A 10839-nucleotide genomic window follows, 5' to 3' on the forward strand; every position below is an offset into this window, starting at 1 on the left:
TCTCCTGCTGAGAGAAAAAGGAAGGGACAAGTGGAAAGCCCCTTAGGCGGAGGGGGGAACAGATGTTTCTTCAGGAAAAGAAAAGTTGGAATTTGGAAGAACAGTGGATAACACTGGAAAGAAAGGCTGAGGGACAATATTTACCCCCCGTAGAGACTCCAAGTGGATACAGCCGCTGCTACAAAAGAAACAAATGCACAGGTCAATGAGTTCTGTTTTGCAATCTATTAACTCACATCCCCTAAACAAGGGAGTAGGGGACTCAGGAGCCCCCTCACCTTAATCCTGTTCACATTTCGGTCCGTAGCATTGAGAAGCGCGTCGAGCTGCTCAGACCAGCTCAGGCTCCTACTCATAGACTGCAGCAAGGGTCTGGCTCCCTGGCGTCTTGTGCCCTTGCTCCCCACACTGTGGACACCAAAGACACAGCCCAGGGAAGACCACAACGTAAGCTCTAAAGAGGTGAGTGGGGGGATGCAATACTAAAGGTAAGGAAGCAATAGTCAGACCAAAACTGCGTTTCTGGGACTAGTCGGGGGAGCGGCTTCCTTGCGAAATTAGGGGAAAAGCGGGATGCCCTGATAAACAGATATCAATTGGGAATTGAAGATGCTGAATCTTGGTTTAGACGTCCCCAGACTCACAACTCTGGCACCATAACACTGAAACTGTGCCAGTGACCACTGAAACTTACGGTAGGCCGGGAAAGCCCGACTTCGGATTGGCCTCTGCGGCGCCACTTGGGAAATTGAGTTCGCCTCTATTGGAGACAACCGGCGATGGAGGCTACCGAACTACGTTTCCCTGGAAGCAACACGCGCAGTCACAGTGCCCCCCCCCCACCGTGAAGCTTGTCGGGAAACCGAGTTTTTCTGCTTCTGTAGTGGGTGCCTCTACGAACTGAATGAACTACGTGTCCCAGGATGCATCGGGCAGAGACGACACAGTCCCGCAGCTGATCCCCGTAGCTCTTGGGAAATGGAGTCCAAGCTGTCTCAAAGCGTAAAGTCCCGAGTAACCTTGAGACTCCATTCCCCAGCAGGCTCAGTGTGTAACGTGCACTATGGAGCCGCTAGTCGCAGAGCTGAAGCAGAAGATTGAGGACACGTTGTGCCCTTTTGGCTTCGAAGTTTACCCCTTCCAGGTTGGTTTATCCCTGCTGCGGTGCTAGGGCTAAGCGTATGGATGGCTTCGGTGCCACTGACGTGAGGCCCGTGAATTTTCTGATCTTTCTCGAGCTCCTCTGGCCGCGAGTCCGTTTAATTGTCGAGACAGGGCGCTTGGGCTAAATGGGTAGAGCAGCGTTGCAGGTTTGTTCTTTTGTTGTTTTTGTTCAGTCGCTCAGTCGTGTCCGACTCTTTGTCACCCCATGGACTGCAGCACCGCCAGGTTTCCCTGTACATCAGCAACTCCCGGAGCTTGCTCAAACTCATGTCCGTTGAGTCGGTGATGCCATCCAACCATCTCGTCCTCTGTCGTCCCCTTCTCCTCCTGCCTTCAGTCTTTCCCAACATAAAAGTCTTTCCAATGAGTTATCTCTTTTACCCTCCTACAATGCTGTATTGATGAGTGGGAGACACCATGTGATCCAGTAACCTTGTGGTTTTGTCACCCAGGTAATTTAGAGGAAGAAGGGGATCTGTGGAGCCAGAGTCACTTTGGAAGCTTCCTGAAGGAGTTTAGGAGAGGGCAAGGTCTGGGAATGTTTGTATGGCTCATGAGCAAAGGGCATTCTGGATGTTGAACAAGCAAACAGTTGGCTTGGTTGTTCAGTCTATCTGCAAAAGGTTACATTCATGATGTTGCCAATCATCAATGCTGGGCTGGGTTTAGAAACTGTACACTTGCCTGACACAGAAGTCTGGCATCAGGACCTACCCTTAGTCACATAGGTCCATCTCCCCCCACATCCAGTGCCCTCTGCACTGAGCCCTGTGCTTAGTGCAGGGCTAAATCAGCTCAACCTGAGCCTTTTGCCTGATGCTTAAGAGGCCACCCTTTCCACTTTCCACTGAGTGGCATACAGCAATGCTGGGAGAGGATTATAGAGGAAGAGGTAGTTGGGTCTAGCCTCAGAGAGGCTTCCCTGGAAAAAATGGAGTTGAGCTATATATGAAAAGATAGATTGGAAGGAAGGAGGGTCATGTACATCTCAAATATCAGAAATTGCTTGAGTAAAGGTATGGAGATAATGGTGGATGGCAGGTGTGGGAGAGATTGGAGATGCCTGTCTGATATAATCAAGAAGACCTTGGTAGAAGAAGCTGTGGTATTGAACAGTGCCTCTTACAGCCCTGCCAGTCATCCTGTGTTCCTACTTCTCTCCCCTTCCCAGCGCCACATACAGTCATCCACAGCGATCTTTAGGAATCTGTCTCCTAAATTCAACCTATCTATGCTCTGGTTCAGCCCACTATTAGTCATTTGGATTTCTGCAATAACTTCCTTGCTGTCACTTTGCCTCTATTCCTTCCTCCACACTGCAGCCAGGTTGATCTAAAACTGACCATGTCAGTTTGCTTCTTAAATCTTCAATGGCTAACCCCTCACTGTCAGCAAATTAGACCCATATTCCTTCAATTGGTATTCAAGGCCAGTCACAGTCTCATTCTTACTGATCTCTCCAGCCTTCTCTCCCTCTGCTCTCCTCCTCAGATGCTTCATTTCTATCAAACTAGACAATTTGCTATTCTCCAAGTATGCTTTGCATTTTTTGCCTCTTTGTTTATGCTGGGACCTGTTTAAAACACACACCAGATTCTCCCTCTCCACATCAGCCTGTAAGTTACCTTCCCAGCCATCAAGACTCAGCTTCCAAGAAGCCTTTTCTAATTTCAGAGGACCTTCATTGGCCCTGTTATTGCACTAACCACAGTACAATCAATTTCTTCTTTTTCTTAGTTGTTTATGAATTCTTTGCCTCTCTATTATAACTGTCAGGTGAGTTCCCCACAAACACACATCATCAGGAGAATTTCATTGTTTGAATAAGGAGGCTGGACAATTTGCATGAAACCTTGAATGCCAGGCCAAGGTATGGGCCTGGCTAAGGCCTAAGTTAGCCCTCTTGTGTGGCCTGAATTTTCTCTCTGTTCCAGGTGGCATGGTACAATGCACTCCTGCCTCCAGCCTTCCACCTACCCCTGCCAGGACCTACACTGGCCTTCCTGGTACTCAGCACACCTGCCATGTTTGACCGGGCCCTCAAGCCCTTCCTGCAGAGCCACCACCTCCAACCACTGACTGACCCTGTGGACCAGTGTGTGGCCTACCACCTGGGCCGAGTTAGAGAGGTGAGCAAGGCTGGCTATAGCCTCACCCAGCTTCCAAATCTGCATCTGCATCCAGTTCCTCTAAGCTCAGTATAGAATCTAGACCTACAAGGAGCCACTTCCCCGGCAGAAGGCTATCCTAAAGCCAGCCTTGACATCGTGATCTCTCCCCAGTCTGCCTTCTCATCTCAGGTTTAGCCACCCCCTCTAGCCAACAAGGTCTGAAACAGATCAATCTCACCCTTCCCTGATGGGCAACTTGATGAGCAGACTTCCCTTGACCTCCAAGTGAAATAGGAATAAGCCCCAAAATTCTCCACGCATCTCTCACCTGTCTTTGCCCTAGACCTGGGAGCCTTATGGGGTCTTTTGAGGACAGAACAGGACCCCTGCACTACATACTTTACACGTATACATAAATACGTATACATACACTGGGTCTCCCCAAAGCTGGACCGGCTTCCTCTGCACTCAGCCTCTGGAGGGCAGAGCCGTAACAGAGGTTTCTGAACAATCCTAAACAGAATTATCATTTTCTTCACACTGGAGCCTCCAATCCCACTCCAAGTTTAAGGTCATGTTTTCCCTTTAAACATGACTTCTAAAGACAGGGCCATGTTAACACAACTGAAGGCTCTGTTGAACATGATCATGATTCCTGTTGCGCTTAAAGTCTTCATCTTATCTTCTATCCCAGAGCCTCCCAGAGCTGCAGATAGAAGTCATCGCTGACTACGAGGTACACCCCAACCGGCGCCCCAAGATCCTGGCCCAGACAGCAGCCCATGTAGCAGGGGCTGCTTACTACTACCAGCGACAGGACGTGGAGTCTGACCCTTGGGGGACCCAGGTCAGAGGGCAAGTATGAGCAAATAGGGGCTGAGAACGAAAATGAAATAAAATTCCATCAAGATTTCAAGTCCCAGGAATTCCCTGGTGGTCTAGTGGTTAGGATTCCAGGTTTTCACTGCCATGGTCCCGGTTCAGTCCATGGTTAGAGAAGTGAAATCCTGTTAACCACATGGCACAGCAAAAAAAAAAATTTCAAGTCCCATTCTTCCACCTTCCCTGGGTAAAGGAGTTGCTGGGCACAATCCAGGACAAGAGTGCACCATGGTCAATGATCCAGTTCCATGATTTCGTCTACTTGCAGACACATCAAGTCAGAAAAAGTGAAGTGTTAGTCGCTTCAGTTCAGCTGCTTAGTCGTGTCTGACTCTCTGCGACCCCATGAATCGCAGCACGCCAGGCCTCCCTGTCCATCACCAACTCCTGGAGTTCACTCAGACTTAGTTGTGTCCAACTCTGCTTTGCGATCCCATGGACAGTAGCCCACCAGGCTCCTGTACACAGAATTCTCTGGGCAAGAATACTGGAGTGGGTTACTGTTCCTTTCCCCAGGGGATCTTCCCAATCATACCCAGGGATTAAACCCATGTCTCCTTCACTGGCAGGCAGTTTACCATCTGAGCCACCAGGGATCCGGTTAGAGAACTAGTCTGTTATTCTTTGTGACAGAATGGAGCAGGTAGAGCTGTGATTAAATCCACTGTGCGACTGGGAAGCTGAGGCTCAGCTTAAGGAAACTCTCCTTGGGGTCAGTGACTTCATGAAGAGTTGACGGAGTAGGGGAGCCCAGCCAAGACTGACAGAAGTTCACATGTGTGTGTATGCAGCACAGCTTTTGGGATCTTAGTTCCTTGACCAAAGATAGAACCTGGGACCTTGGCAATGACAGCGTGGAGTCCTAACCATTGGACCACCAGGGAATTCCCTGACAGGCTCACAGGTAGAATCACTGTTGAATAAGAAGTGAACTAGCTTGCATTGATGGTAGTTATTGGTGCCCATATGACCACCATGACCTTGCTTTCTTTTTACCCTCTCCCCAGCACATAGCAGGTGTGTGCATACATCCCAGGTTTGGGGGCTGGTTTGCCATCCGAGGGGTGGTGCTACTGCGAGGAACAGAGGTGCCGAATCTGCCACCCACAAAGCCCGTTGACTGTGTACCCACAAGAGCTGACCGCATCAGCCTGCTTGAACGCTTCAATTTCCATTGGCGTGACTGGACTTACCGGGATGCTGTGACACCTCAGGAGCGCTACTCAGAAGAGCAGAAGGCATACTTTTCCACTCCTCCTGCCCAACGCTTGGCCTTACTGGGCTTGCTTCAGCCCTCAGAGGAGCCTAGCTCTCCATCCCAAGAGCTTCACATCACTACACTCTTATCCAAGAAGCCTCAGAATCCCAGGAGAGGCTGGCTCAGTCCCACAGTTTCCCCACCTATATCCCCTGGACCCTGATACCTTCCCTGCCTGTGGGATCCTCATTTAGGGCAGTGGCACCTACCTGTTAAAAGACTTTTACACTACTATTAATATTTCGCCAGGGAAGAAACTTATTTTGGGTATAAAATGATTATTTTTGATAAGTTATTCTAGTAGAGATCTTAAAATAACAAGGCTCAGGAAAGTTTGGTTAAGACCAAAATAGATCCAGACCTCCCACCTGCCTTGAAACATGGAATCGCTACCTGTTACCATTTCTCTGCAGTGCTTCGAAATGCTACCTGTTACAGGGCGTAAGGAGGAACTATCCCCTAAATAATAGTACCTGCTTCAGAGGGTTATCATGGTGACTGAATAAATGTGAAATTGCTTAGCATACAGTAAGCTGTTGTTGACGGCCCTGGGAATCCTGTACTACTGCCCACAGGTAGGCTGGGCTAGTCGGGGTGGGGGCGGGGTGGTGGTGGTGTCCGGAAGAGCACATACTAAAGGATCTTCTGTTGCAAATGTGCCCTAGCCTTGGGCCCAGGAGGAATCCACCTTCACCCCACTGACAACCCTCCCTCACGACACAGATACGAATGAGAACAAGTTCAAATGAGTCGCGTCCAAAGTCTTTGCAACCCCATGGACTGCAGCACGCCAGGCTTCCCTGTCCATCACCAACTCCCAGACCTTACTCATGTCCGAGTTCGTGATGTCCTCCAACCATCTCATCCTGTCATCCCCTTCTGCCTTCAGTCTTTCCCAGCATCAGGAAAGATAGGGCTTCCCTGATAGCTCATTTGGGAAAGAATCCACCTGCAATGCAGGAGACCCTGGTTTGATTCCTGGGTTGGGAAGATTCACTGGAGAAGGGGAAAATGCCACCCACTCACAGTTTTCTGGTCTGGAGAACTCCATGGACTGTATATAGTCCATGCAGTTGCAGAGTCGGACAAGACTGAGCGACTTTCATGAGGACAAGAACTATCCTTAAATCAAGGCTGGAAACCCAGGGAAGCCAAGAGGTGCTCACCACTGTTCTTTTGACGCAGAAAGCCAGCCCTGGGTTTGTCTCCCTCTTTCAGTTCCAAAGGTACCTAAAGCCCATAACTGTAATCTTTCATAGATCCAGTCCCAGGCATTCATCCAGGTTTTCATGTAGCCCTCCTAGTACTGTAAGTGTCAGGCACCTCATTGCAACCCAGCCTACAGCATAAACTGCAGCACCTTGGCTGATACTGTAGCAGGTCTTGCTCTTTTCCCTGTTGTCTATGTACATTTTCCCTCAATATCATTTCACAATTCTGAGGCAGCTCTCGCACCTCATTTTCTCCCAAAAAAGCAGACTAAATTCCTCTTAAAAGCTTCCCCTGCCCCACAACCAATGAAGAATCAACAAGGTCTCATTTCAAATTTAATACAACTACAAAAGATCAAGTGATACCCCCTTACAGTATACATCAGTTGGCCTGGCTCAGGTCTTTCCGTCCAGAGGAAGAAAGGCTGGCGTCCCCAACCCCTGCAGGAAAGGCCCGTCCTGTCCCACACCACATCCTGGCGGAGTGTAAGATCATGGTTTTAAGCACAAAAATAGGACAAAAGAGGTTTTGTTTTCAAGGCCGCCTACTGCAGCCTGGCCCTAAAACGGCCGAGCGCTCACTTCTGCTTAGAGAAATATTCTTTGCTCTTCTGGACATCAGGCTTGATGGTATCACTGCCAGGCTTCCAGCCAGCTGGGCACACTGCAAGAGGAAGGGTACTGATTAATAACCAGATCAGAGGTAAGCTCCACCCTCCTAAGGACAACTGGATGCCTAAAAAACCAAATCTGAGCCCTAAAGGGCTTCAACATTCAGGTGCCAGGAGGTCTATCCTCCAGTCAGATCATTCAGCCTATCAGTACAAAACTAAATATGCAAGTTAATCCTCACTGTAGCCCGAGTTACTATACTTAATTTGTTCATGCAGTAACTGAAATTTAAAGAAATTAACAACAATGATGCTGGTCATCTATTCATACCATATACAAGAAATTTACTTAAAAACACATCAACAACCTAAATGGAAGAGCTAAAACCATAAATTCTTTATTTTTTAATTGAAGGATAATTGCTTTACAGAATTTTGTTTTCTGGCAAACCTCAACATGAATCAACCATAGGTATACATGTCCCCTCCCTCCTATCTCCCTCCCCATCCCACCCCTCTAGGTTGATACAGAGTTCCCTGAGACATACAGCAAATTCCCTTTTGCTATCTAATTTACATATGGTAATGTAAGTTTCCATGTTACTCTCTCCATACATCTCACCCTCTCCTCCCTTCTCCCCATGTCCCTAAGTCTGTTCTCTATGTCTTATATAAAATTTTTTGTACCATCTTTCTAGATTCCATATATATACACGATCATATACGATATTTATCTTTATCTGACTTACTTCAGTTTGTATAATGGGCTCTAAGTTCATCCAAAAATCCATAAATTCTTTGAAGACAACTCACAGAATGGGAAAAAAATATTTACACATCGTATCTAATGAGGGATTAATAGCCAAAATTAAATCCAAACTCCCACAACAACAAAAAGACAATTAAAAATGAGCAACGGACTTGAAAAAAGATGTATCTCCAAAGATATACAAATGATCAATAAACACATGAAAATATGCTATCACTAGTCATTACGGAAATACAAATCAAAACCACAATGAGATACCACTTCATATCCCCTAAGATGGCTAGTCAAAAAAAAAAAGTAAATGCTGGGAAGGATATAAAGAACGCTTGGTATTGCTGCTGCTGCTGCTGCTGCTGTTAGTGATGTAAAATGGTACAGGTGCTGTGGGAAAGTCTGAAAATTCCTCAAGAATCTAAATACACAAGTACCATAGGACCCAGAAATTCTACTCCTATGTATATATTCAAAGTAACTAGAAACGAGGATTCAGATATATTCACCAGTATTTTACCAACATTATTCACAATAGCCAAAAGGTGGAAAAAACCTGTTAACAGACAAAATGTAGTATACATATGAAAAGTCAAAGTTGCTTAGTCGTGTCCAACTCCTTGCGACTCCATGGATTATAACCCAACAGGCTACTCTGTCCATGGGATTCTCCAGGCAAGAATACTGGAGGGGGTTGCTTTACCCCTCGCTCTAGGGGATTTTCCCCACCCAGGGATTGAACCTGGGTTTCCTGCATTGCAGGCAGATTCTTTCCTGTCTCAGCCACCAAGCATACATATACAATTAAATATTATTCAGCCTTTAAAAAGAATGAAGTTCTGATACATACTGCTGCAACGAAGTCGCTTCAGTCGTGTCCGACTCTGTGCGACCCCATAGACGGCAGCCCACCAGGCTCCCCCATCCCTGGGATTTTCCAGGGAAGAACACTGGAGTGGGTTGCCATTTCCTTCTCCAATGCATGAAAATGAAAAGTGAAAGTGAAGTTGCTCAGTCGTGTCCGACCCTCAGCGACCCCATGGACTGTAGCCCACCAGGCTCCTCCATCCATGAGATTTTCCAGGCAAGAGTACTGGAATGGGGTGCTATTGCCTTCTCCCTGACACATACTACAGCCTGGATAAACTTTTGAGAACCTTGAAAACATTATGCCAAGTGAAAGAAACCAGACACAAATGGATAAACATTGTATGGTTTCACGCACATAATATTTAAGATAGGTAAATTCATAGATGCAGAAAGTTGAACGGAAGTTACAAAAGGCTGGAGGGAAAGGGGAATGGTGAGTTATTTCTTCATGGTTACTACTACTACTGCTTATTTGGGATGATGAGAAAGTTTGAGAAATAGTGGTGATATACAACACTGAATGTAACTAGTACCCAAGAATTATACACTTAAAAAGGTAAATTCTATCATATATAACCACAGTAAACACTGACCAAAAAAAAAAAAGTGACTTACCCCCATTCCCAAGAAAAACACAAGCTAAAAAATGACAAAGTTAGGACTGTGTAAACCCTAACACTAAGCTGCTGCTTCTATCAGCTGGCTCTTCAGAGATATGAAGGCAGCACTTTGTCTTCAGTTCAGTTCAGTCACTCAGTCGTGTCCGACTCTTTGCGACCCCATGAATCACAGCACGCCAGGCCTCCCTGTCCATCACCAACTCCCGGAGTTCACCCAGACTCACGTCCATCGAGTCAGTGATGCCATCCAGCCATCCCATCTTTTGTCGTCCCCTTCTCCTCCTGCCCCCAATCCCTCCCAGCATCAGAGTCTTTTCCAATGAGTCAGCTCTTCACATGAGGTGGCCAAAGTACTGGAGTTTCAGCCTTAGCATCATTCCTTCCAAAGAAATCCCGGGGCTGATCTCCTTCAGAATGGACTGGCTGGATCTCCTTGCAGTCCAAGGGACTCTCAAGAGTCTTCTCCAACACCACAGTTCAAAAGCACCAATTCTTCGGCTCTCAGCTTTCTTCACAGTCCAACTCTCACATCCATACATGACCACTGGAAAAACTATAGCCTTGACTAGACGGACCTTTTTGGTAATGTCTCTGCTTTTCAATATGCTATCTAAGTTGGACATAACTTTCCTTCCAAGGAGTAAGCGTCTTTTAATCTCATGGCTGCAGTCACCATCTGCAGTGATTTTGGAGCCCCTCAAAATAAAGTCTGACACTGTTTCCACTGTTTTCCCATCTATTTCCCATGAAGTGATGGGACCGGATGCCATGATCTTCGTTTTCTGAATGTTGAGTTTTAAGCCAACTTTTTCACTCTCCACTTTCACTTTCATCAAGAGGCTTTTTAGTTCCTCTTCACTTTCTGCCATAAGGGTGGTGTCATCTGCATATCTGAGGTTATTGATATTTCTCCCGGCAATCTTGATGCCAGCTTGTGCTTCTTCCAGTCCAGCGTTTCTCATGATGTACTCTGCATAGAAGTTAAATAAGCAGGGTGACCATATACAGCCTTGACGTACTCCTTTTCCTATTTGGAATCAGTCTGCTAACTGTTGTTTTCTGACCTGCATACAGATTTCTCAAGAGGCAGGTCAGGTGGTCTGGTATTCCCATCTCTTTCACAATTTTCCAGTTTATTGTGATCCACACAGTCAAAGGCTTTGGCATAGTCAAAAATAGATGTTTTTCTGGAACTCTCTTGCTTTTTCCATGATCCAGCGGATGTTGGCAATTTGATCTCTGGTTCCTCTGTCTCTTCTAAAACCAGCTTGAACATCAGGAAGTTCACGGTTCACGTATTGCTGAAGCCTGACTTGGAGAATTTGGAGCATTACTTTATTAGCATGTGAAAT

General features: G+C 46.7%; 2 protein-coding genes across 2 annotated transcripts in view; one reads left to right on the forward strand and one right to left on the reverse strand.

Moving 5' to 3' along the window:
* Window positions 1–880: 880 nt before the first annotated feature.
* Window positions 881–5939, forward strand: MMACHC (methylmalonic aciduria (cobalamin deficiency) cblC type, with homocystinuria). Its single transcript, XM_010847849.1, has 4 exons — window positions 881–1144; window positions 3099–3293; window positions 3970–4122; window positions 5165–5939. The coding sequence occupies exons 1-4, from the start codon at window positions 1064–1066 to the stop codon at window positions 5576–5578; spliced, it is 843 nt and encodes a 280-aa protein (XP_010846151.1). The 5' UTR covers window positions 881–1063; the 3' UTR covers window positions 5579–5939.
* A 1010-nt stretch (window positions 5940–6949) lies between these two features.
* The window catches only part of PRDX1 (peroxiredoxin 1), a 13624-nt gene continuing 9734 nt past the window's right edge, over window positions 6950–10839 (reverse strand). The window contains exon 6 of the mRNA XM_010847850.1: window positions 6950–7290. Coding sequence (XP_010846152.1) covers window positions 7205–7290 — 86 coding nt within the window. The 3' untranslated portion in view covers window positions 6950–7204. The remainder of the gene's footprint in view (window positions 7291–10839) is intronic.

Source organism: Bison bison, unplaced genomic scaffold (assembly GCF_000754665.1).
Source record: "Bison bison bison isolate TAMUID 2011002044 unplaced genomic scaffold, Bison_UMD1.0 scf7180017864256, whole genome shotgun sequence".
Classification (NCBI taxonomy): Eukaryota; Metazoa; Chordata; class Mammalia; order Artiodactyla; family Bovidae; genus Bison; species Bison bison.